This window comes from Anopheles bellator, chromosome 2, assembly GCF_943735745.2.
Source record: "Anopheles bellator chromosome 2, idAnoBellAS_SP24_06.2, whole genome shotgun sequence".
Taxonomy (NCBI): domain Eukaryota; kingdom Metazoa; phylum Arthropoda; class Insecta; order Diptera; family Culicidae; genus Anopheles; species Anopheles bellator.
The window spans coordinates 55,054,881-55,082,131 of record NC_071286.1 but is presented as its reverse complement, the minus strand read 5'-3'; the positions used below and the strand labels follow the sequence as shown (position 1 = coordinate 55,082,131).

At 50.5% G+C, this 27,251-nt stretch overlaps 1 protein-coding gene across 1 annotated transcript; it reads right to left on the bottom strand.

Moving 5' to 3' along the window:
• Positions 1 to 622: 622 nt before the first annotated feature.
• On the bottom strand, positions 623 to 27,251 carry LOC131207738 (uncharacterized). Its single transcript, XM_058200363.1, has 32 exons — positions 27,101 to 27,251; positions 26,154 to 26,375; positions 21,211 to 21,602; positions 18,684 to 19,299; positions 18,464 to 18,611; positions 15,057 to 15,526; positions 14,624 to 14,989; positions 13,963 to 14,198; positions 13,668 to 13,902; positions 12,757 to 12,905; positions 12,383 to 12,667; positions 12,026 to 12,313; positions 11,843 to 11,929; positions 11,702 to 11,767; positions 11,396 to 11,440; positions 10,701 to 10,742; positions 10,533 to 10,622; positions 10,365 to 10,444; positions 10,141 to 10,289; positions 9,011 to 10,053; positions 8,769 to 8,962; positions 7,832 to 8,726; positions 5,277 to 7,801; positions 4,989 to 5,128; positions 4,803 to 4,915; positions 3,121 to 3,545; positions 2,699 to 2,849; positions 2,412 to 2,605; positions 1,935 to 2,040; positions 1,047 to 1,832; positions 861 to 982; positions 623 to 779 (listed from the first exon to the last, which is right to left on the bottom strand). The coding sequence occupies exons 1-32, from the start codon at positions 27,249 to 27,251 to the stop codon at positions 623 to 625; spliced, it is 10,968 nt and encodes a 3,655-aa protein (XP_058056346.1).

Genomic DNA, 27,251 nt, shown 5'->3' with positions numbered 1-27,251 from the left:
TAACGTCGTAAAAAAAACAAACTTCTCAAAATCCTGCTATTGTTCTAGATATTTACAATTTTTGTTTTTGACTCGCTTTACACTCACACTGGCCACGATCGATGGAGCACTCGTTCCATGTTCAATTGCACGGTATCTGGGCGACATTTCCTTGTGTGTTCGATGTCGAAGAACTGCCATGCTGCCGCGTGTGTTTCGTCAGTCCACGGACCCCGTCGTGTGTTAGGCGCAGTCTTGTCTCTCTCTTGTTGGTTGTTGGTTAGCTTAAGTCTCACACAGCAGTAGTTGCTGTACATCGTCAGGCTGGGGTTCGCCTTTACGCGTCCCATTCGCTTGACGATATGTTCTTCTCGCTCGGTTCATCCCGTCTCACTATGGTCCTGCTGTCTGCGGGGCAAACATTTAGTTCCCTGGCATACTGTTGCAGTGCTGATGATGTAGCGGCCGTCGTTAAGGGTGGGGGTGGAGGTGGCAACATTTGTGAAGCAGCCGGAACGACCGACATCGGAGAAGTGGTGGTCCCATCCGTCTGCGGTTCTGCTTCCAACGGAGTGGCAAAGGACGAGCCAACAGTCGCGTTCGAACCGGGAACAGGTGCTTGAGACGCTTGCGGCTGATGGTATCAGGAGTGCTTGTCCGTCAGATCGGTCCACCGCTGCTCGAAAAACTTTCGCATACCGTGGCCAGCGATGCCGACAGGTGAGTCATCCTCATTGAAGACTTCACAGTTGTCGAATATTTGGCGCACGTCTACGATAAAGTCGTCGCGTGATTTGTATCTATTCCAGGGGTGGAAAACATTGCGAAATTAACAGAAGCTTCAATAGCCGGGCTCAGCCGAGCTGCTCAAATACACTTACGTCAGCTCCTGGAGGCGCTTTTTGATCGTCGACAGATCCATCGGAACTTTGATGATCTTGCGATAGGTTGGAAATTGCTTCGTGTTTACCGGCAGCAAAAATGGCCACGAGTCTTCGTGAAGCTGTAGGGCAAGAAAACAAACATTGATAACACTGTCATGATAGGGCGCCACCAAGGGGACATACCTCCATTTCCTCCAGAATTGTCTTGCAGACGGCCAACTCTTTGAGTAGCTTCTTGGTGGCCTTCTTCTCTTGCTTTGCACGTTCCTTCGCCTCGTCACGCTCCCGTGAGCGTTCCTTGCGCGGTTCGGACGAGTCCTTCATCGGGGAGGGCCGCGAAGCGTACTCTTCCGACGAATCACCTCCGCAACTGCCGCCACCGTCACCGCCATCGCCCACACTGTGCTGCTGTTCAATGTCCGAGTAGCCGGAAGTACAAGCCGTAGCCGACGTCGTCGTCTGGCCCGAAGGCGGGACGTAATACTGCTCCTCGCTGCTACCACTGCTACTACTACCAGCCGTCGATGGAGAGGATGACGCACCTTCCTGTTGTGCGTGTTGCTGATCCGCGGATTGTGTAACCGTAGTATCATTACACGAAGCATCGCTCCCCTGCGGCGGACCAAGCGCGGCTACCGTTGTGTCCCGATTGGTGCTACTCTCGTAGTCAGTTGCGTGACCGGCTTCTGCGACTACAGCCGGTGCGGTAGGCTCGCATGTCGAACCACCTCCTTCACCACCAAAATGGGGTTGTCCTTCAGTGATTTGATGTTGCGCTTGAGAAGACGATTGCTGTTGCTGCTGCTGATAAAGGGCATTGTAATCAGCAGCAGATGGTGGGTAGTACTGCTGGTAGTATTGTTGCTGTTGCTGGTAGGACAAATGTTGATGCTCCAGGGGCACCGGAGGATGACAAGCGGCATAATTGCCAGCATCAACCGGAACGGTGGTACCGCTATGGCCACTGTACTGAGGATGATGATGATGGTGTGGGAGCGGATGCTGCTGCTGTTGCTGTGGATACTGCTGATGGAGGTGATGATAAGACGAGGTAGGCGCCCCGATTGGCACCGTCGCCTGCAGAGAGCTGCTGCTGCCACCGGCGACCGGATGGTGCTGTAGATGTTGTGGCGCCGACGACTCTTCATGACTCGTGGACGCTATTGAATGTGCTGGACTGTATTAATTGGGTTCTCTTTAATATCTTCTAAATTGTTCTCATCTTTACAACAACGATCTTCAACGATTATGTACCCATATGGCGGGTGCGGCGCAACAAAGCATGTGTTAAAAGTGGCGCAAATTGAAGTGTGAGTGTTAATTGACCAACCAAAGCCAACCGAACGGAAAAGGATGGTAAAGTATGAAGGTGATAAAGTTCGTGAAGAATGATGAGAAATAAACAGACACCACAGCCAGTGAGATATGATTCAGTAAGAAATGAGCATAAGTGTGGTTTGTGTTTGAGAATCGGTGAATCGAGTGAAATGTAATTTTGTAAGCAATGTGTGGCGTTAGTGACGTTCTGCAAAAGCACACAATAGCTACCTTAACGGGGTCGTTGCAATGTCTTCATGCGACGAGTTCAACGACTGATTTTGCGAGCTGTTTAGCGACGTGCTGAGCATCGAGTGGTTCTGCGAGCTATTGTTGGTGGTACGTTCCTTGGGTTTACGCTGCGGTTTCTTCTTGGGCGGTGCCTTAGAAACACAGTTCTGGCAGTACCATTTACCCCGTGGATACTGTGTGGAGAGCAAAAGGTTGGAAATGTTTCAAACACATGCGGCTTGCGGCTTGGAATTACCAATCGACAGAGCATCACGCTCGGTGCATACCTTCAGCATCGGCGGTATGTAGCAATCCTGATGATAAGCCCGGGGGCAGAGCTCACAATACACCATCTTGCCGAGCGGCGGTGGTCGCAGTCCTCCGCACACAATACATTTCCGCTCTCCGGTGGCTTTGTTCTTACACTCGAAGCAGTACCTGTAGAATGTGTTTGAAAGTTATTATGATTTATAGGTAACTTAAATACTAAAAATTACTCTTTACTTCAAATAGAGCTTAGATTTCAATCATGTTTCGATTTTGACTACCTTCGTTTCAATTATTGGTCTAAAACATTTAATCAAGACTCATTCAAATCGATCTGTTGCTTGATCTCGAATGCCGTTGCATCACGATCATCATGCATGCTCTTAGTTCTTATTGTTACCGATACTCCTCGTCCCTAGCACACCGCAGCAAACGCACTCACCAGTCCCCGTCCGGTATCTTGTCCATGCGAGGCTTGAAGCAGTAGGTGTGATAGCCGCGATCACAACCATCACACAGCAGCAGCTTGTCCTCGGACTCTCCCGATTGACAGAACTGACAATTCTGCAATAGAAGGGAAGACAGTTTGGATTTCGAGGTGACTTTCTTCTTCGCTTTGCCGTTGGCCATCATCGCCGTCGCCGCCGTCGTCGCCGCCGCCATCGCAGTCACTGTCGCTGTCGCCGTCATCGTCGCCGTTCCACCCGATTCCAAGTTGTTAGTAGCGTTGGTAGCATGATTATTAGTAGTAGCAGTGCTTTTCTTGCTCGCTTGGGTGCCACCGGCACCATTTTTCTTTTTGCTTCCTTTGCTGCCTCCTCCTGTAACCGCCCTAGGCCTTTGGCTACCACCGTTCTTTTTCACCTTCTCATTCGAGCGTAGCTAAAGAAACATGGCGCAACATCCAAGGGGTATTTCGTTTAAAGTCGTTAGATTGTCCTCACACGCGCGCAGCAGCGAAAACCAAAACGGGCATTCGATTGCATCCGGATGTTCCGGGTGTTCCGGGTGGGTAGAAGTGAGTGGGGAAACAAGTGTGTGCACCAATAGAAAAACATCGCCCAAAAGTTGTGTTATCGCGGAGCGAGATTTTGTGAAGGAAAGGTTGAGGTTCGCAGTTGAAAATCAAAGTTAAAATCATATAAAACGATACCACGACAAAAACGGGATTTCGAACGATAAAAATGCATTTTACAGCAGCATATGCCAATGATATTATATTCGAATATAAGGATAAAAGAAAGAAAATGATAAAGAAAGAAAGAAACAACAATCAGTATTTGGACACGCGCTGAGCAGCATTAGGCAGCAGCAAAAACGGACAACCACAATAGGAGGAAGAGGATGAACAAAAACACGTGGACCAAAAACTAACAATGCGCAGCGCAAACGACAGCAGCTGTTACTAAACAAAGCACGAGAAACATAATAATAATAAAACACAAACTATATGAGCAATAGAACTATAGCCCGTGAGAAAAGCCTGTGCTGCAACTCTATATATGGAACTAATCAAGTAAATAAGGAAAATCATCATCATTGCAGCGAACATAACTAATGATGAGGGGGGGTGGTAGGCACCGAAAACCCGTTATTAAAGTCATGCAACACAAGCACACACGCAAACGAACACATATATACATGTTGGTGAAGGGGTTGGGGAGCGGGGATACGACTTGTTACACGTGTACACACTACACTATGGTGATAGATCCTGATCGCAGGAGCCTGCGATCGATGGGGTATGCAGTGACTGACTGAGGCGACGACGGTTTGGACGGTGTTTGGCGGTTCACGGTTTACGAATAGATAGAATCAATAAAATATTACTGTTTTTGCTTGAAATGGTTAAATAATAAGTACGTGGCTTCCTCTACGAAGCACCACTGTTGGTGGTAACACACTGTTGTGGTGTTGTTGTTTGTTGATACTATACGCTTTCTTTTTACGAAACAATATTACACGCGCACACACAAAACATGATACAAAAAAGAGCGCACACACATACACACAGTCACGTAGTCGTAGTCATAGTGACATTCTACGTGGGGATATCACACCACGCAGTAGTCGGTTGGTGTGGAAACGTGGACGGTGGTGTATGTACGTGAGGACGCGACTTACCGCTTTCATGATGCTCTTGTCCCAGGCAACGCACGATTCCAGCACGTACAGTGCCATCGACAGCTGGGCGGTAGTGACGGAGCGTTCCACTGCATCGCGCCATGATAGCAAACCTGCAGACAGAGCAAGACCGTTAAGAATGGGGCTCGTTCGTATAGTACCGCGTATCTAGAGTCCGAATCTTACCTTTAGGCAAGTTCTCGTCCTCGGCGGAGCTGTTGGAGCAGTTCGAGAGGTTCGACACGTTCGAATTGTTCTGGTTGTGGTGCGCTTCCTGTTGCGCAATCACCGCCATCTGTGCCTCGGTGGTGCTGTGGATGGGAGACCCAAAGTGTGGTTTGCCGGAGCGTTACCATCAGCATATGCCATCGTACGTGGACGGGAGGGCGGGTCCAGCAGTCCCGGTCCCTCCCGCAAGGTTGCTTCGCACCCACTTTTTTCCCGCGCCCCGCCAACCCTTTAGATCATACTCACTTGATTCCCAGCGGTGGCTTCAGGTAGCGCCGCTCGATGGCCGCCTCCATGCCGAGGATCCGTTCGCGCAACATTTCGATCGTCACGTCCTCGACGACCCCGTTCTCGCTGTCACCTTCACGCTGCGGCATTTGCCAACCCTTCACCTGCATCGAGGCGCTCGCCACCTTATCCTCCATCGCTTCGATCTGATCGAGCAGTGCGATCTCGACACGCCGCGCGATCGTCGGATTCCATGCATTCCAGGCTTCCGGCTCGATGTAACCGCACGCTGGTGGCGGTGCACGCGGGTGCGCCACATGGTGCGGGGTACTTAGATTGACACTCTCGGCTAGCGATTCCAGCAAGCTCTGCCGCAGCAACCGCTCCCGCACGCCCCGAGGATTGAGGCGCTTGATCAGCTCGTTCAGCTCCTCGATGTCGTTGATCTTCCACCAGCCGTACCGAAACTCCCGCGGCACAACCGTCGGTTCGGTCTTGCGGGGCGCACCGTGCAGTTTAATGTCCTCCAGTTGCTTTTCCTCTTCCGCCGTCATTTGCAGCGGTTGAAACTGATCGCACTGCACGTAGGCGGTTAGATTCGAGAGCGTCAGTGTCATGTACGCCGGGAGCGAAAAGTTCCCGTACTCTTCCGGATCGCCGCCCGCTTCGTCTTTCACTTCGGCTTTCAGATTGTTCGGATGGTGCTGGCTGTAGATGTAGTCGATCGTTTCCCGCTTAAACGCGGGCTTCATATCGGACAGCTGCAGTGGCTCGGGTTTGCTTTTTCGGCCAATCACATCACCGATCTCGTCATCGTCCAAACCCGACAGCGAAAGGATCGACTCGTTTGGGAAGTGTATCTCGACGCCCTTTTCAAGCGGCACGCTAAAAAACTGAATGTTGTTCCCAATGTCCCACCGGTTGCCCTGCAGTTGGCAGATTTCTCGGCACGTAATGTTGGTGAAAATCTGCCGTGCCATCGAGGCGGGAGTATTACCGTTGATCGTCGGCAGAGGGCACTCGGTGCTCGCCAGGGGCAGCTCCTTGTCGACGATCGAGAACCAGCGGTTTAGCAGCTGATCGCTGAACTCTTTTTCCTGCTTCGTCTCGACGTCGCGCAGATACAGATAACGGGCCGGTCCGACGATCGTCGATGCACCGCGGAGACTGCTGCTGTTCGTGCATCCTTCGTCCTCTTCTTCCTTCACCTCGATCATCTCCACATCGCTGCCGTACGAGATGATCGAAGTCGTCGTCTTCGTGTTGGCATTAGTTGTGGTCGTCGTAACCTGGGACTTGCCCGTGGCGCTCTGCGTGACTTTAAAGTCTTCTCGCTTCTGCTCACCCGCCGATTCCTCATCGTCCAGCTCGCGCAGTTGACACTCGACCAGCTCCCCCGGATCACGCAGCTCCTCCCCATTCCCTCCAGTTCCGCCGTTCTCCACCAGTTTTGGCTTCATATCACAGTTCATCATACCAACAACACCACCACCACTTTCCCCACTGCCGGTTAGCTGTTGTGATCCCTTCTCGTCGATCGGCTGCTGTGGCCTCTGATCGGTTGATCGATCGCCGCTCTCCGTGTCATCGTCTGGGATGGTGATGGTCGGTGTTTCTTCCTGCACCATCGTCACATCATCGTCCTCCTCCTGCTGTAGTTGCTGCTGCTGAGTTAATGGGTTCGACCCAACGTTCACGCCTCCGATCTGGCTGTTGACTTCGACCGTTTTTGTTTCGTCGTGATCGTTACCCTTCTGCACGAGGATCGCAGTTGGGATTGAGTCCTCGATGTCCATTAGCTGATCATCGGGTTTTTTCGTCCGACCAGCTGGCACAGTGCTACCGGTACTGGTGGTGCTGAGCGCTGAAGCAACCGATGCGGTTTCCGGTTGTGAATTATGATGTAGAGAAGAAACATCCGGCGACGACTGATCTACGCCACCAGTTGCCCGTTGTTGTTGCTCCACGTTGCTATTCTTCTCTTTCGCTTCCTCGTCCGCCTGGCCGACATCTTGTGCGACAGCAACAACGGCGCGCGGCGCTTCCCCTTCCGTGAGGACAACTTCTGGTTCATCGATGATCTTACAATCGTCAGACTGTGAATCACCGGTGCGGCCGTCTTCCAGTGCGGGTCCATTGCTGATACTTGTCCGTGAACAGCGCCCATCATTCGTCGCTTCACGCTCTCCTCGGTCACTGTCCGCCCCTTCATCACCTTCGTCGCCTTCTTCATCCTCATCTTCATCCTCATCGTCACCGTCATCAGCAGCGGCAGCCGAAGCCTCCGTCTGTCCGCCGCCCCCGAAGGACGCACCACCCTCGGATGTGGTTCGCGGTTTCTTTTTCTTTTTCTTCAACTTCTTCAACGACACCGAAGAGCATCGTTTGCGCTTGTTGCCACTACCGCTGGGCTGACCAGTTTCATCTACCGAAAGTGGTTCCACTTTGTGCGTTCCGCCACCGTTCTCCAGTTCCAGTTCTTCCTTTTTACAATCACCATCGGCGACACCGCCAGAGGCTGGCTCACTGCTGGAAGGATCACGCTTCGCGATCTTCACCCCATGGTCAGCCACCGGGGCAGGCGCATACTTTGGCACGTAATCCGGGCGAGCCTGCAGCTCCTCGAGTGCGTTCTCGTAACGGTACATCTCCGGTTGCGTTGATTCCATCGCCTCCACGTAGATGCCGCCGCACTTGCCCAGGTTCCAGTAACGGCGCCAGAACCGATCCTGGCCGAAACACTTCACCCGCAGCTGATTGAGTGCGTTCTCGAGTTGTTGTTTGTTTTGAAACGAGGTTTCCAATATTTTATCGTACTTCCGCTGCGCTTCTTCCGCCGTTAGGTGGGCGTCTTCGTCCTCCTCCAGCTGCGTACCTTCGCTCTCCAGGTCACTGTTGTCGTCATCGACACGCTCGCCAACGCACGACGTACTTCCACCCACACCAACACCACCGCCGCCGCCAGCTCCAATCATCGATTTCGAAAGCAGATCGAGCTCGGTAGCAGAGCTGTTCGATGCATGATGCTGGCCCTGGTGATGATGGTGGTGATCATCGGTTAGCGGTTTAATCAGCCCTCCATTGGGTAGCGCAGAGCCGATCATCGTAACACCATTATCACCAATCTTTATCGGACTTTCCTCCGGAGTGGAAGGGACGGAAATGGTCGGGATGTCGAGCGGTGCTTGGCTATAGGCCGACAGATCCATTCCCGGAGGAGGGATCTCTCCCGGTTCGAGCTGAAGTAAGGGTTTGTGGTGCATAGCCGGAGCGAGCGGCAGAGATGGTGACGCGTGAGCCAGCGGACCAGATTCTTCAACCACTCTCGGGCCACCGATTGAGGGATTATAGTTTTCTTGCGAGACACTGCCATCCCCATTAACGTCCCTCTCTTTCCGATCCACTCCACCCATTTCGATGCCATTGATTGCTGCTTCCGGTTGGTTAGAGTCCCCTGCATATGCATCCCTTTCGTTGGCAAGTTTCCCAACATCGCTACCGGTTTCTAACGTCGAAGCAGCAGCACTGCCGATGGCATCTCCTTCGGAGACAGGTTCACTTTTCGACTGTTCCCCATTTTCGCCATCCTCCGGTGAGGGTGCGATCGTGTTGGGGCAGGATTCTTCCGTCACCGTGCAGGTGACTGGCATTGGTACGATTTCCACCACATCATTATCGTCATCATCGTCATCGTCATCATCCATGTCGTCGTCATCCTCACCCTCGCCCCCGGCTTCATTGTTTTGCTCGATAGTTTTATGTTCCTCGTCACCTCCGTTCCTCTGGCTGTGATCGTTTTTGTTAAATATTTCGCCTTCCTCAAGACACGTCGCTTCTTCTGCCGCCGATGCATCGCCCAGCCGCATCGGTGGTCCATCCGATTTAACACCTTCATTCGTCTCTTCTGACGCTTTCATTCCCTCAGTAGGGCCACCGTTCTCCAGCGAAGTACTGACGACGTCAGCGCTATTCACACCATCACCGGAATACACTTTCATCGGGGTCCCTTCGCTACCTTCACTGGCACCTTCTGCCGCCGCATCCGTGGTAGTGTTGACGGCTGTAGCGGCAACGGCGGCCGCCGCTAGGACTGCCGCCTCTTCGGCAGCCCTTTTCGCTTCCTCTGCCGCCTTCATCGAGAGTGACTTCTCAAGTGCCGCCTGTTGCGCCTTCTCGTACTGCTCCAGTCGCTGCTTGCGGGCGACCAGCATCTTGTACTTCCGGATCTTGTTGTCCAACAGATACCGCTCCTTTTTGAGCTGCGCCTGCGCTTCGAGACTACTGTCAATCTGCTTGCAGACCGCCTTGTTCATTAGCAGGTCATTGCACAGCATGGCGAGAATTTCCGTCTTCGTCGTTGGGTTGAGCGCGACGAACGGTTTATCCTTCAACAGCTCCGACAGCTTGTAGCGCGCGTTCTCAGCCAGCAACTCGTAGAACTGTGAATTTTTGGTGCTGCACATCTTGAAGTCTTCGTCGTTCACCAAATGGTGCTTGGACGGCGCGTCACGGTCACGCTCGAGATTTATGCCGGACTGAAGCCGCACTTCACCCGTCGCGACGGCGTACAGATAAATACGCAGTATTTCCGACACATTTGTGTGAGTAATGTCAGCCTGGCGCAATGTTTGGCCAAGCAGTGTCGTGTGGCGCCCCGGGTTCGGAATTCCTGGGTCTTCGATTGCGCACACCAAGAGGTGGGTCATCACTGAGAGCAGCTCTTCCTCGGCATCGATCGCGTTCTCGGACGTTAATGCTTGATGCAGCGATTGCAACGAAGGCAGTGATTCCATGTCTGCAAAACATCAAACAAAACAAACAACATGTGATCGTGATATTAGCTGGTTGGATGAAACAAACAAAACGTTCGCTTCCTACTCACCGAAACCAAGTGTTTCTCCAAAGTTGTGCAAAAACTCAAAGACCATCAGCAAATCGGCATAACCGGTGCCGGTCAGCTTCAAACCCGGGATGCGGGAGAACGTCGGCAGTTCCGTTTGATCGATGATCTCCGAGTCCTCTTGCGGTTTCCTGCAAAAGTAACAAGCAGTCCATGTGTTTTAGATGGATTGGAAGCAGCTTTTATGGCATTGAACATTAACTTACCTCAACTCTGACAGGATGTTCGTGTCACGCTTGCGCATCACCAGCTTCTTTTCGCGCTGGATCAGCTTGTCCAGAATCACCTACAAATACAAGTTCGGAAAGTAGTTCGATTATCGTTTCGTTGCCCCGTAATGAACGACACGAAATCGGTTCGACCGATTCGCTCACCTGATGCTTCTTCTTCTCCTTTTCTTCAAACTTGCGACGCAATTCTAGTTGCTTGATGAGTGCCATATGCTGCCGCCTCCTTTCACGTTCCTGATGCAAAAGTGCGAGAAACAAATTTAGACAAACATTATCCAGAGAAACGATTGACGGATTGTATATGTTACATACCATTTCCATCGCGTACATAAGTTCCTTCTGTTTGGCAAGTTCCTGCGAAAGAAACGGATAACGAGAACAAAACCGTCGGTTAGAAAAAGCTCATTTCCGATGCAATAAAACTATTTTCATCGCATTCAGTAATCCAACATAACATACAACAAAACAGATACGGATAAAGCATGGTGCTGGGCAGATGCACAAAACGGGAGAGAGCTATGGTTTTATTACTATCAAAGGGATATTTCGTTTTCGATGTTAGCTGCACGCTAGTTTGAAGACAGGGGACTACGCCGATACGATGATTCTTAACATCAACCGGCGGGTGACAATGAGCTTGTTGGGAATCATAATGAGACAAATTGATAAATTCAAATAGGACATACACAAATGATGTACGTTACAGAAAAAGTAGAAAACCAAGATCAAATAATCAACGGAATAGAACTGACTACAATAAGATACGTAAGGCACACGAATAAAGATACACATAATGGCGCATGAGGAGAACTGATAAGCATAGAGAACGAAAAGGAAATGATGTCACAAACTCTAGACTAAATTGGGCACTTTCTATGTGGCATATCGGTGTGGTACAGTTCTAGAGGAGTATGGAAACGATGACCGGACACAACAGCACACATAAACAAACCAAAAACCGACACAAGATACAACTAACACGCGTCCTCAAATGCTCTATTCTGTACCTGTTCCTTTTGCAACAGTGCCTGCTGGCGCTTTTGTTCTTTTTCCTGTAGTGTGATTAGTTGTGTTTTAGTTTTGTCAACGTACCGTCGCCGACAATGTTATTATTTGCCCGTTGTCAGAGTTAATTTAATGTTTATTTTTTCGAGGTTCACGAAGTGGAAAAAAAACGATTAGCGCGATTCCGAGCGTTGGTGGGTGAGTAGTAATAAAATCAAAAGGGTAAAAAGAAACGAAGAAACCAAATTAAAAAAATTGTCCTTCAATTTATGGATCCAATGCAAGCAGGGCGCGCCTTTAGTACGTACCTGTGCCTTACGTGCTGCTTCCTCGGCCTTCTGCCGGGCGATTTCTTCTTCGCGCTTTTTCTTGGCCTGCAAACGCAAACGTTATTAACATCATTTTTATCAACTGAACTCATTAGGAAACGGTCATTAGCTGGTATTTACCTCTAGCGCTTGCTGATTCTTAAGTTCCCGTTCCTTGCGCTGCTGTTCAAGCCGTTCATTACGCTCAGCTTCCTTGGCCTGGCGAGCCTGCAATGTTTCGAAGGAATAAAACGAAATGATAATGAATTTTGAACTGAATAATGATGCTTTCGAATGATGTTGTACTCAGAAGTAGTTCTATACCTTTTCTTTATTTTTATTCATCTCCTCCTTGGCCTGTTTCTTGGCATCGCGCATGAGCTGCTGTTGCTTGGCGATTTCGATACGCTGCTCAACACCGAGCGCTGCGTGGCGTGTGAACACTTTCAGCTCCTCCAGCCGCCGACTCACTTCGACGTCGGTCATCTTTATGTACTCGCCGTCGGTGGCGTACGGTGGCGGAGCCGGTTGCAGGAACGTACCGACGATCGCCTTCGCCGAAAAGCTAAAGTTATCCCTACCGAGATCTCGTGGTTTGAACTGATCCAAGTACTGCAAACACAACGCACGAAACGATCAAGACAAACGCGAACCAATAAACGAAGCTTTGGCTTTACTTACCAACTGTATCTGATTCATGCCCTTCATTTTATTCACACTCTGCGGCGGATAGTAGAATACCTCGCCCTTAATGTGCCCACTCTTCGTCAGACCCCGGATGACAGTCTCCCTTCGCCAGCCTTTCTCTAGCGGTACCCGTAGATCGCTAACATTAATGTGTTCCTCGCCCTCCGACTCGGACATCCCACTCTCGGAAATGCTCTCCGTGTCGGTGTTCGTGTTGGAAGTGCTGTTGTCGAGGGGCTGGTTTCGACTCGCTTCGATCATTGCTTGGCGAAGTTTTTCCTATTGCAGTGATGATAAGAGTTGATGTTTGAGTGATTTAATTCTTTGCCGCTTTCATCCCAATATGAGGTACATCTCCCCCTACATACCATTTCGGCTTCTTGCGTCAACAGTTGCTGGGCAGTTAGAGGTTTGGACCCGACGGCACGGCTCTGGGCCAACAGAGATGCGACGGTGTTCTTTTTTGGCTTCGAAACACCTCGGCCTAAGTTACGTGGCCGTCCTTCCTTAAATTGAGCTAAAATGATTCATGAAAAGTAACAAAAAGTTTGATTTAAAAATATCTGTGTTTGGACTGCTTTCTTGGTTGATATGTTTGATTGGGCAATTTTAAAAAGCAGACAGCACATTCCGTGTTCAAGCATTAGTTATGCTTTTTCAAGTGAATTTGATTTCCCAAAGAAGTAGCAGAGAAGCCGTGAAGCATTTGCAAAACACAACATGGTTACACTATCGAAAGCAAATCAGGCGACTCGTAATGTTTAAATTTATTTAAATTTACGACCAAGCCGAAATCTCAGTGATGCGAGCTTTTTACTCCACTTTGTAAGTTAAAACAAGATCTCCTTATTTTAAGCCAAACGTTGACAAAGAGTTTAATTTTGGTTCATTTTTTGGTTATTGTCTCATGCAAGCCATGCATCATGTATTTATTACCCATGTTTTTAATGCCTCCAATGTATGCCTCCAAAAAGGATAACACTGCTGAGGAATGCCATTTCTCATCGTTACAGTTATGGTTAAGGGGGAAAGACATTTGTTTAAAGTACGAGGCGGGCAGTTAGAAGAAAGCAACGAAGCTCATACTAAGGAGTACACGTAGCAGATTGTTAGAAGAAATTTGTGACTGCCACGCGATTTTTAGTTCTGGGTGCTCGGGAAGAGCAGTAGGGATGAGATTACGGTTGGGAAGAGTTGCTACGACTATGAGCGAAAATAAAAGAAAACAAATAAAAATCGAACAGGGAAAATTAAGTCACAAGTAAAACCGAATACTAACAACCGGCGAGCGATGCGTAATCGTACTCCTCGTAATTGGAGATTTTCAAAAGCTCCGAGAGCGAGCTGTTGAAGCCGAGCTGAGCCGCCATCAGCTGCTGGTTGGTGCAGGCACTGGCACTGGTAGCGCTGGAAGTGTTGCTACCAGTGGCGGCACTGTTGCTGACGGTGTTGACCGGATTGGTCAAACCACCGACCGATGCCATCAGCAGGGAGTTGAGCGTGCTGCTGGTGCCCTGGTTGCTGCCGCTGCTGGTGGTAGTGGTGCCGGGAAGGTTGCTACCGCCGCACCCAACGGAACCACCACCAGCGGGAGCAGCGTTTCCGGTCGAGGAAACCGGAGAAACGGCCGCATAGGCGGCTGCAGCCGATGCGAGGCTTATGTTGACGTGCCCGTCCAGGGGGTTACCGCCGAGCGCTGCTGCACCACTGGGCGACGTGGTGGACATCAGCGTCGAGGCCGCCGCCGCTGCCGCTGCAGCCGCCGCCGACGCCGCATTGCGACGATTTTTGTTGTCGGTCTTACGACGGGCTATATTATAAGGTTAGGAGTTTTTAGGTTGAAACATATTTTAAAAATTTTGTCCAATTCATAAAGTTAGAGAGAGAAGAAGAAGATTCGAATTTCCAAAACGTAACACAAATGGAATATGGCGCAGCGCGGGGCACACACGCAGAAGGAGAAAGAGAAGAAAAGAAACGGGAAGATACATAGAAAGAAAAAGAAAAGAGAGCAAATAGAGCCAAAACACTAAAAGGATCATTCAAATGTGACGCGTGAAACAAATCGACAACGGAACCGGAAACGAAAAACACTCTTCTACTTCCTCTCCCCATTTACATCTTCTGGCCTATCGAGTGTCGACTGTTCCCTCTTCCTCTCGTCCAGAGGTTCTCTTATCCAACCTATCATCAACGTGTGGTGTGATCCTCTTCTTCTACGTGCAGTATGCTTACATCGTGACGAATCGTTGCCTCCACTGCCACCGAGGGCCGCCGTAATCGTGCTGAGACTCTGCAAGCTGTTGGCACTAGCGGATCCCATGGCAGATGAAGAGCTCGAGGTATTGCCAGACAGATCGACCGATCCTCCAGCAGAAGATGCTTTCGAGGGTTTCATCGATAGATTGAGTGGCGCATCGTCCTGTTCGCAGCTTCCGGCAGAATTATTACCAACACCACCACCGCTGCCTAGGTTGGCAGCCGCCGTCAGTGAGGACACGATCGAAGCGGCCGCTGACGAAGAACCACCACCAGAGCCACCCTTGGCGCTGAGATTCAAACCGGCCCACTCGTTGACATGATCGGCCATCGAGTCTTTTCCTGGAAAGAGAGAGAGCGAATTAAGACATAGCGTAAAGCGAATCCTGGTGAGAACTAATAAACTTACCACCCTTGCTGGCACTGTAAACTCCGTTTGATGTGATCGTTGGTGGCAGTTTGATGACCTCTATCCGATCGTTCGAAGCACCACCACCGGTTGATCCGGGCCCAAGGCCTCCGATGCCACCGTTGCTGCCGAGCTGGTGATGATGGTGGGCAGAAAGACCGGGCGGAAGCAGCCCGCCACTGGAAGATCCGAGTGACATGCCTCCGGAAGAGGAACCACTGCCGGTCAGATGGGAGGACCCGCTGCCGCCACTTCCGCTATTGTTGCCATAGTCGTTCGGCTCCAGTCGCTGGCGCTTGGCTGCACTTAAACCATGTACTTGAGCAAAATTGGAATTTTCTTCTAGCGAAATGGTTTTCTTACGTCCGCGGCCGGTCGTGCCCGGTGTCTTGGGTCCCACGATGGACGAGGTGTACTTGATGATCTCCGTGTCCGGCGGCAAACGTACACCGAGCAGCGACGAAGGATCACTACCAGACGCCCCAGAGAATCGCCAACCGATGTGATGTGAGTTTCGCAAGATCAAGAAAGAGTTTGAAAAGTTAAACATATTAAAGAACGTGTGTGAGCGATCGCAAATAAAGAAAACTAAAAGCTCCAAATCAAGTGAACGCATCTGGAAACAGAACAGAAATCACGCGAAGAAAGGAATTGAACATCAACATAAAACAAAAGCAAAAAAAGTAAGCGCAATTCTTTAATTTGGTCTAAATCCGATGATTCGCGTAGTAATGTGCGATTATTCTTCAATCTCACCACTCGAGTGGTGTGATGATCTGTCCCATTCGAAGATTCCTCGCCATAGAATGCCTTATTCCCTGAACTTTTCTTCGTCCACCCAACCATCATGGTGGAACAGCTTCTGTAGGATGGTCATTGAAGCTGTTCGATCGATTAAAACCATTTGTGCTCTAAAAGTGCCCCTGCAATCGACACAAACACACACATGTACTGCGCGATTGTTGTGCCCGGATGACAGGATCTGAAACGGTGTTCTTTTTTCAACAATCTCTGACGACAGAGGGAACATGACTTGACTGGTCATTACACAGGAAGAGACCCAGTTTTTTGCCAATTCTGATGGTGTGCGTAGAAGGACTTGCCGTAACAAACGCATACAAACAAAGTCTCTTCGAAGGTCGGTCAAGCATTGGGAGGAGTGCTCGGTTCAGAAGTGGCCGGTGCGACAAAAAAATGCTCTCCGTTTGTGTGACCGTCTCTCGCAAAGGAGATCATGCCACGAAGTTCAGCGAAAGTTCAACATTCATTAGCAGCGGCCGGCGCGCAGCCTGTGCCGGGCAGGCCAAACGATGGAGGTGAGAGCTTTGGCTTTCTTCGCCCCGGATATGCAACACGCCCGATCACCCGAGAGCCACAGACGAATAGCACACACATTGACAGAGAAAAGCGGGGCCGAGGGCGACAGTAGTGGGCTCTTTGCGAGGGTCGGCAGGGAAACGAAAATAAACCATCGCCTGACGGTGCCCTCCCTTAATCCTTACGTCTCGCCCTCTGCCCTCATTAGCATCATCTTTGGGAAATGGCAATCGGCAGGAAATGCGAACACATGCGCGACAAACCGGGGCCTGGGACCGGGACCACCATGTGAACGTAAACGCGCCGTACCCGCGCGTTACGAAATGGTAGGAAAACTTTCCAACCGTCACCAGAAGCCATCGAAAGGACCACAAGACCACCAACCAAGTAGTCACAGGGAGCGAGGCCAAAAAATATTGCATCCTCCGGCATCCCTCCCCGTCAGTCCCGGAAGGGTCCTTTTGCTTAGTTAGATGCGCACATTTCCGCAAAAAAAAACTAGAAAAGGGGCAAAAATCACCCGAAAAATGTATATAGTTTATATTGACTTCACAGCCGGCTGTATATGTTCGTACAAAACGCCCCGTCGTGTGGTGTCACGTCCCATACCCCCCGATCCGAAAGCGGAGATCGAGGAGCGCCCGACGTTCTCGTTTAGCCGAATGATGGAAACCGTAAACCCACATCCATCGGCCCCGGGGATCAGAAGCGCCGGAGAGCTTAGGACTAAATTTCCAGCGAGCATTGTAACCGGCGTTGTGGACCGACCCCGACCACCTCTCGTCGGTGTTCGGTGTAGGACGACCACGCCGTGTCGGCGTCGGGTGCGGATGGAATAATTTATTCGCTTACAGTCCCATTCCGGGGCTCCGTTTATGTTGCGTGCTAGGTAGAGCCTTTGTTTGGCCACCGTGTATCATGCAAAACCGCAGGCCGACCAGTTTTCGAAGGACGAAGGACTCCGTGGAATGCGAAGCGACGCGAGCGAGGGGGAACGAACACATCTCACATCTCGTTGCCGGTAGACCCCGGCGGTGTACGACCCACTGTGGGGCTCCGTCCCAACTCTCCGTCTTCCAGTGCGCCCGGTACGCCTTAGCGCCAACAAGGCAAAAAACTATGTTCATCTAAAGTTACAAAAAAAACAACATACTCTCTCTCACATCGATGGCTCTCAGTGGCATCCTCCGGTGGACTCTCTTTCACTCGCTTTCTATTTTTGACCTTTCTTTCCTTTTCTTTGACTATCAAAAATTGCTTCAGCGTGTTCCTGTGTTCCACTTCCTATCCTGGCCCGGTGGCTTATCTCGCTACTTCTTTCTTCTGCCCATACACCGATGCCCATCTGTCCATCGGACAACCTACTGCAATGACAGAGGAGAACAATAAATTCTGTCAGAATGAGAGAGAAAAAAGCACACACACAGCGTAACTGTCACCCAGCAGGGTGGGAAATCGTCGGAAACGGCGTACGGCGCACCCCACGGACGATGCCCGCCCAACTCCCGGGTTTTCCCGAAAGGCACAATCAGCACAAATTTACGGACTGCACTGCCTCTGGGCTGTGCGCTGCATTCGGTGCTGGTGGTGGTGGTGCATTCCTTCTCGCGAAGATTTATGTCGCAGAAGCGAGAAGAGCGAATGGGTTGCACGGAAGCACAATAAACGGAACTTGGGTGCCGTTTTGGGGCCGTTTGGAAGCAAAGGATAAAACTTTGTTCACGATGGCCCCGGGTCGGCGCAAGTGCTCACGATATTGCTGCTGCACTCTGTTCGGTGATCTACCAAAATTCCTTTTCTAGATGTGGCCTGGGCACGGATGACGACAAGGAGCAAACGAAGATTTAAAAAAAAAACATTACAGCCCGTCGGGGAGGACGGTGTCTAGGACGTTTACCAGAGCTTCCGTAGCCCTAAATGAAATATTTGAAACACCCCCGTCGAGGGTCTTTTTGATTGACCTATCCTTGCGTTGCGTTGACGCGCACCGCGCACCGCGCACCGCGCACACTTGCCCGTGCTACAAAATTTGCGTAACCGAGTGCAGCGCCTCTGGGAGACGCGGCTACGACACGGCTCCTGACGCTCACCTCAGTATTCCGGACGAGATGTAGTCCTTCGCCTTGGCCTGGCTGGCGGCCAGAGCATTCATCGTTGCCGTCACGTTCTGCTGGGTGGTCAGATCGAGGTTGTTGAACTGCGACAGTGTGCTCAGGGCGTTCATCGACGCACTCAGGCCTACGGATTGCACATCAGAATCTTTCAATGTCTTCGGTCCTCGAATCAACTCAAACGCTCCAATATCCGTACCTAAATCCGCCGCACTTGGGCCACAGCCTTGGCTATTGCCGCCACCCTTGCCCGAGTCCTTGGACAAGCGCGACGACGAAGACGACGAGGACAGGTTCTGTAGATGGTTCTGCTGGTGGGCCGGACTTCCGTGGCTGGCACTGATGGTAACGCTGGGCGTCGGTTGCTGCTTGCTGGCGCTCACCGATGGCGAGCTCGAACCACGCGTGATCGAAATGGAATCGTTGCCAATCAACCGGCTGGCACCGTGAGGCGACGCGGACGAACCACCACCACCGGTCGACGAGGGGCCAACACCGGAGGACGAGGACTTTTGCTTCGATGAGGAACCGCCACCGCCGAGTGAATTCATACCACCGCCACCACCGAGTCCGGCCAGCATCCCCAGGCTGGCGAGCTGATGCTGTTGTTGTGCTTGCTGCAGCTGTTGTTGCTGCTGTTGTTGTTGCTGCTGGTGCTGCTGTTGCTGATTGCTGGTCGGTTGCTGTTGATTTTGAGCGGCGGCGGCCGCTGCGGTGATGGCCATCAGCTCCTTGTGCAACGTCGCCTGACTGTAGAGAGATTGCTTGTACGCTGCGGCTGCGGCGGCCTGCGACACGGACGGTGACGATGAGTTCTAGAAGACAAAAAATCACAAATTGTATTAAAAAACCTCCAACAACCGATGTTCACCACGATAATCTTCATAAAACAGAAAATAGTTACGGCTTGCGACACAAAACACATCTTTTGCTGCAAACTTTAAATTACGTCCCGCGAAAGATCACGAAGCACGGCTGGCAATCACATTTTATCAAATCCTGCCAAAGAACAAGGGGCAAAGGAAGTGAAGCGAAGTGAAAAAAAAACTCGTCAAAAATTTATCACAAAAAACGCTTCGAGTTGGCGAAGCGACCCCAAAGGTGCCCCGTGTGCGACGACAAGCACGGCACAGCACGGCAAACCCTCCGACCTCGTCTCGTCTTCCACAGGACTTCCACCAAAAGACAAATTGCAATAAGGTTCGGCAACCGGGTCTGGAGGTGCCCCCGGTCAGGTCGAGTATAGCGTGCCCGACTCGTTCCCAACGCGGTGAAGCAAAATGAAATAAATCTCGGGAGCGCAAGTTTTGCCGCAAGTGAACGGGAAGCACGAGAACACGACGTTAGACAAACTCCGACCGTCCCAAAAACCCTTTTTCACGTCGCTAGAACCAGCCCCACGAAGGGGCTCTCCGCCGACCCAATCCAAGTAGTATGCTGCGGGGAAGGTTAATCACGATCCCGTTACCCCCGAAAGGTGCGTCCTTTCCAATGGCACAAACCAAGGTGGAAAGGATCCCACTTCCGGTGGCAGGGTAAGAACGATGCGACAACATCAAATGAGTCTCCGCGCGTTTATGATAATAAAACCACCCGGGGACTGTCAGGGACACGCCGCACGCTGCCTACAAAATAGTCCCAACGGAGGTACCGGGTCCTGTATCGCGTGTATCGAGATGGCCCTGTGTGTATGTAGCAATTTATGTTCACCGCGCGTGTACCCTTACGAAAGCTTGGTGGCCATTAGAGGGAACTAAAAGGGATGGGCAAACATGTCCCGGTTTCAATGGCATTCACAGCACATGAATCCATCCTTCCGGTATACGCGGTCTTCACCGAAAATCGCGAAATTCATCACAAAATGTTCGTTGTACGTCAATGTCGAGACAAAGGGACGGCACACATTTGAGAGGGTCGTCGCCACGTATCTGCGGTCCCTTAATCTCCGTTGCCATGTTTAGGCCCTGGAAAAGGAAATTGTTTATCGTCCCTTGGGCCACCTTCAAGAAAACGGCTGAAAATTAATTTTGACCCCAATGAAGTGAAGTCATTTGGATGTCACTACTGTTGCCAAAAACTATCGGGAATTCGCTTATAACTCGCAAAATCTATCTGTTTTCTTTTAAATCTAAATCATCTGCATTAAAAAGCATTTATGTTTACATTTGATCTTATTTTTAAAACGGTCCGAAAAGTTCTTTTTAGGAATTGCCTTCTTCATTACGGCTCTCATTTCAACTGTTGACTGTAAAAAGTGTCAACGGATCCGTCTCTTGAGCCTAACGAATAGCCAAAACTCACATGGTGCTTTATTCAGACGCATACGCAGATTGCAGAACGATCTGGGTCGAGGTTGCATCTCGAGTTTATCACTAAAATGCCAACACTTCCTCGTGACGCAAAGAACCTAGAATTATCTCTCCACAAATCCGGTCTTTTTTGCAGCATTACGAAAACGACGTCTATCACCCAGAAAGTAGTCTTTGTTGACACTTTGGCCGGTTTGGAAGGAATTCATGATTCATGACACACCATGATAATCAAAGAAAACTGCTTCCTGTTCATTTCTGGACACAGTAGTGAAAGGTTAAAAATCGTTTTGTCATTTCAGTTTAAAAACTATGAGTTCTGAGGGTTCATAGGTTCATCCAGAATTTATGGCGCCCTGGCGTAAGTCTAAAAATATAAAAGGACATTATACTAAAGAGGTTCGCTTCGAAACGCACCTTATAGGAAGAGTTGCCACCTCCACCGCCGCTTCCACCCGGATTACCGACCATACTGCCGACGCCGCCACCCATGCCGGAGGAACTGGCGTTGCTGCTGTTGCTGTTGCTGCTGCGGTCGCGCTTCTTCCCCTTGCCACCGCCCCCAGAGCCTTTGCCACCGGTGTTACCACCGGAACCGCCACCTGAAGCACCGGCACCGCCCGGCGACGAACCGCTGCCTCCGCCGGCGGCGGCCGCTGCTGCCGCGGCCGCAGCACCCATCGCGCCCAGCCCGAGACCCGCCGGAAAGGCGCCGGCCAGGTCGTGCGAGAACGGCAGCTGCGACATCCCGGAGGCCTGCAGGCGGGCGAAGTAATCCTGAGCTGCCAGCTGCGCCATCGACCACCAACCTGCGGGGAAAGTGAGAAAATTGCAGAGCATTAATTTAGTGAAAACAAACGAAACAAACAAAAACACACAACACATAGAAATTGCAGGCAACGCAGAACAAAAAAAAAGGTGGTGTAAGCATCGTGACACTACTTGAAGGTCAACAACCAGATATCCCCGCCGTGTTGACGACAGTCGCTAAATTGTTGATCGCTCAGGATTCCCACATTAAATTTTGTCTCGCTCTCTCCCGCTACATTCGGGGGGGGACACAATCGGCCATTGGATAATCAGCATAATTACATTAAAGTGAGCAAACACAATCTCCAATCATCGCACAGCATCACAGCCGCGATCCGCAGCAACATAAATGCTGGCCACGCATTATGCTCCCATTTCACGCACAGCCGTCCGTCAATGAACGCCGCCGCGGAACACGAGACCGCCCGACACAGCGTTTGAAGTCTCGTGCCAAAAGGTGCGTGAGTTCTCTTTCTTTCACGCTGGTGTTCGTGTTAGGCGGAATGCTGAATGTGTTTGTGTTGCCACAAGTAGCGTAGTGTGCGTGCGCTCGCTGTAAATTCCTCTCTCGCGCTGTGAGAGAGCGTGAGAGCGTGGCGAAACTTTCGGAGAGCGGTGAGTACCAGCAGCAGTTCCCCTCATTCTCACTGCTCATTCTTCTCACGTGTGAGAATGGTATGAACGGCTCGGTCTCTCAGTATGACCGTTCTCGGAAGTATCATCCGAAAAAAGAAATCTGTTATCATTAATTTTCGGTCGCCCCCAGATCGCTCCTAAACTCTCTCTTTCTCTCTCGCACTCACGGTCCCACTCTCACTTCTCACTCAGCATTCGCAGCGCGCTTCCCAGAAGGACCCTAGGGGGAAAAAAAATCCCGTCCTTACGCGCCGGTCCGCGCTCGGCCACAGGTAACAGGAGCGCGGCAGCTCCGTTGGTGGTTGTGCGACAATCGGACAGTCTCGCTCTTCTCGCCCGGATATGAGATGGTCGCACACCTTCACGCACACTCGCGCGGACGGTCGCAGCATAAATCCTGACCAGACACAAGCATCGACGCGACGACAACGGCGGCGACGGCGGCAGCATCGGGGAACCGCAGCATTTGTCGCTGTGTTCGTGTGCTTGGTCCGAACATTCACCAGCTGCTGCTGCTGCTGCCAATGCTGCTGGTTATGATGATGGGACATGGGCTAAGAGGCAAAACTAAAAGCCACCAGAAGCCACCGGAACGAACGGTGGTGGCCACACACCCCAAATCCAACCCCTTGCGCGCCGCGCGTTATAATCTGGGCAAAAAAAAACGCAGAACCGATCCCGCGGAACGGGGCCTACCGCCGCGGCGTCGTGCGCGTTCTTTGTTCATTCGAGTTCCCCTGCGTTTTTTCGGTCACACACCTCCAACGACGAGCGGTTCTCCCCTTGCTGGTCGCTATAAACGGGTTTCGCCGCTTGCGGTACCCCAACGGTAGCAGCACCAGCCATCACGCTTCCATCCAGGGGATGAAATAAGGACAGCAACAGCAAAGAACGGCAACAATTGCGTACGGCGCGGGACGATATCAACCGGGTGAGCGCGCAGCAGCAGGACCTTCATCCGAGCGGCCCAACCGCGTCCGACATTTTCTCTTTTCCGATACAGGGTGGCGTGAGAGCAGCAGTACGATTTCCAGGCGAATAAAGAATCATCCGTAATTTCACAGAGCCACCACACCAACTCGGAAATGACCCACTTTTGATTGTTGGCCAGCAAAGAATGGAACACGGAAAATGGAACGACGCGGACTTGGGGAGCCATTGGCTACATGTGCGATTCGGCGACTCCCCGCGATCGATGGATAGGATGATGAAAACGTAGGCGAAAATTAATGACCTCCAAGAGCGGATTTCCACATCCCATTGGAACACTGGAAATTCATAGTTTGGATTGTCTTTGTATGGTTTAAATGTATACAACCAGGGTTTTGGATTTCAAAAATAAAGCAACAATCTAAAAATCCTCGAAAACGAATCAAAAACAAATTAAAGAATCCGCAGGCAGGACAACCTTTGAGCTAAACTTTTTTCATTGAATTTCAGTAGTCAGAGGGACCAAATATCAATGCAGAAGAATGTCTGGAACCGAGAGTGACGGAAGAAGTGCGAAAAAGAAGAACTCGCCCGCGCGCTCGTGAAAAGCCCTTTTCGCCGAAGCTTCGTTTGTGTGGGGCGGCTTGGCTGAGTGTTTAACCTTTGGCTAAACACATCGCATTTCGCCGCAACGCACCATGCACACAACACACACATACACACATACAGAACCAGTTGGCCACGTTTGCATTTCTTGCACGGCGTCGTGACCTTGAACTTGATCTCGGCACCACTCGAAGTCAGCTGACTCTGGCTGGCTGAAAGAGGAGCAGCGCGTATGTAAACTTAAAGTCAGTTGAGTTTGCCGATTTCTGCAGCACACCACGAAACGGAACGGAACGAAGACGGTGAATGGATTGTGACGTCATGTGACGCAAGAATGTTCTGTGTGTATCGGTTAGACACACCACCACCACACACAGGAAAAGACCTAGATTCCTGGAGTCCTGGCAGCCCGCACAGCGCACACGTTAATCATTCACACGCGGCATTATATGCTCACTTTCGCTTTCGGCCATCGATGATATGCTGTGTGGTGAAGCATAATATACCGCACACCAGCATCGACAGAGAGAGAGAGAGAAGGGAGCATGCATACACACGCATGTATGGGTGGGCAGCATGTAGGCGCAGTAATTTTATACGATTATGCTAATCGCAAAATCCATTATCAATCAAAAGCTGAACTGATTAGGGGGCGCGTCATAATATAATTGTTGAATTAAGGGATTAAGTGAACAAGCTAGCTCCGTTGGATAAAAAAACATCATTTTCCATAATTCGCCTACAGCGAGCAGTGGCGCGCCATCACCACCACCTGTGCCAGATATCTATTTAGTGGTGTTAACATTTTGCTCGTTTTCGAGGATTTAACCTATCATTTTCAGCGATTTTGCCAAATAAGTCACCAACCAAAGCAGAGCTCAGACTGAGCTTGCCAATAAAACTCGCCCACTGCCCCCCCGATGATTTCGCGAGCCGTTTACGATTATGGGACTGCTACACGATTAATATTTTTATAGCCATATATGGCAGACATTAAACCCGGCCGGGCCCGGCGCTCTTTGGCAGTAATCGAAACTGATGATGTGCGGTCGTGAACGAATCTCCCTTCGATGACTGGGGTGGCGTGGTGTGCATGTTGATGTTGGTGGTGCATGTTTTCGTTAAACATCAATGCATAATCTGGAAATAGGATAGGCCCCTTTAATGCTCCCACAACAAGTGGGCACCAAACAAAAGCGGCTTTAAGTTCCGACTGGAGCATGTTCATCAGATGTAGACTAATCAATATTTCGGTTTCGGCGTCTTTAAACAGTTTGTTGGCTACAAAACCATGATTAAACACTCACATAAGTTTGAATGAAAATGATTGCAGCTCGGATTTGCACCGGGGGTTAAACAACTCCCGCAGCAACGCTCAAGCTCATTCAGTCCAAATGTTGACCCAAAAATGAAGGGCAACTTTAATTCGGCTCTACTATTTGTCCATGGCAGTGCTGCACATTAAACATAAACGCGCCTGACCTAAAGAGCTTTAAAGTAGCACAAAATCGGTGAGTGACTTTAAGCTGATGCCCTTCGCGCTACGGACGCTCTGTCTCTATCTCGCCAACGCGTGCGCACCAGTCCTCTCTGTCCCTCGTTCAGCGATTCGTGCCGTAGGGTTTTACTTTCAATATCAGAGAGCGATCAAAATACATCGACGAAACGCAATTGATGACGACAGTGAAATGTTTGCGTTAGGCTGCTGGTTTGAATTCCGTTGCAATTTTCCACCCAATTGAGTTCGATGCGGGCCCACAATTGTTTGACGTGACATCACGCTGCATACCGGCCCTGGGCTGGTCCGCTAGCTATTGGCTAATAAAGTGTGAATAATTTGACGGCCAGTGGGGTAAGGTGGGGTGGTCATTTAATGCATCATCCACCCTTCGATCTGATACCAATTTTTGGCAAACACAAATGTGTACCTGTTGCACCCACAAAGGCATGGACAACGGCGGCTTGTGCATAATGTGTAAATATTTTAAATAATTCAAAAGTACGTAATTGTAATGTGTTATGCGCTCTGTGGCACCACTTCAATCCCGATTCGCTGTTCGGAAATCATTCATCCATCATTCGCGTTGGCTTCAGATAAAATTCTCCAAACATTAGGTGACGTTCTTGATGCTGGTTGAGTATGGCTACAACAAGGCACTATGCAAAATGCATCAGCAACGAAATAGTTTTGTAACGAGATTAAAGAAAGGAAACAACAGCAATAAACAGAAGCGAATGCTCAAACAACACCAAAGAAGAGTGAAATTAGTTTGGAAAGACCTAATGAAATTTTAACAATTTGAGTGCAGAAAAAGACGGTAACACAATCACATCAATAGCACATATCAATGGTAGGAAAATCGCGGTACAGTACTTACTGTTGTGCAAACCGGCCAGCGAGGCTGCCTGCGAGGCGGCCACGGCCATCGTGTTCTGGTGCTGGTGGGACATCGAGAAACGGTCGTTACCACCGCTGCCGGAACCGGACCCGGCATTGGGCATCAGACCACCGAGCCCGCCAGGCATCGCGAACTGGGAACCGAAGAGCGGGTTCGAGGCGGCCGCCGCTGCCATGGCTGACGGATCACGTCCCCAGTATGCTACCGAGAGGGAGAAGGGAGAAGAATTGAAGAAAATTAACTGGGCGTGAAAAGCAAGTGGAATGATACACGATATACATCAAATATATGCACACACAACACACAGGCTCAGCGCGGGTCAACGATCGTAGGAAAAATTTGGATTCACTTCAGAGTCGCAGGGGTTCAAGAAAATGTTCTTCCTGCTCACAACTTTCGAAAGGGGCCACTGTATGAGTATTACCAGTCTGTTGAAAAAATCCTATCTACAATTCCTAAAGCTAACGGATTCGACGCCTCGGAACGCCTCTCATCTCTTAGCTTCTCTATCACCGTGCAGTGGATTCTGTTTCAAAATTTGACCGTTTGCAGCTCAGTGGTCTCCTCTTGCAGTACACTCTCGTCGTGTAAGTGATAACCAGCGGCAAATATTTGCTCACAAAAAATGGTTGAAATTCATGCAGTCTAACGGCTACGTGAGTCGGACGTTAACTCCGGCGGATGAAGATCAAATACTGCACCACCCCAAGGAATGACATTTATCACATCAACAATGATAGACTATCCAGGACAGTTCGGAAGATTCCTCAAACTAATAGGACTAAATCTTTCTAACCCTCAAAAACAATTCTTGTAATTGTAAAACAAACTACTCAAACTAAATTACGCCCACTTCCGCGTTATCCCGATCCTAAACCTCTTTGACACACAAATCCGATCCACAGCACCGATGGGCCACTACTTACCGAAAAGCGAGGCGGCGTCTAGGAGGGCGGCCGGATCGTTGACACCGGCTGCGCCACCCAAACCGGTTCCCCCCGACTGCCCTCCGCCCCCGCCGCCACCTCCGCCGCCCTTCTTCTCGCCGCCGCCCTTCTTGTCACCATCTTTATCCAT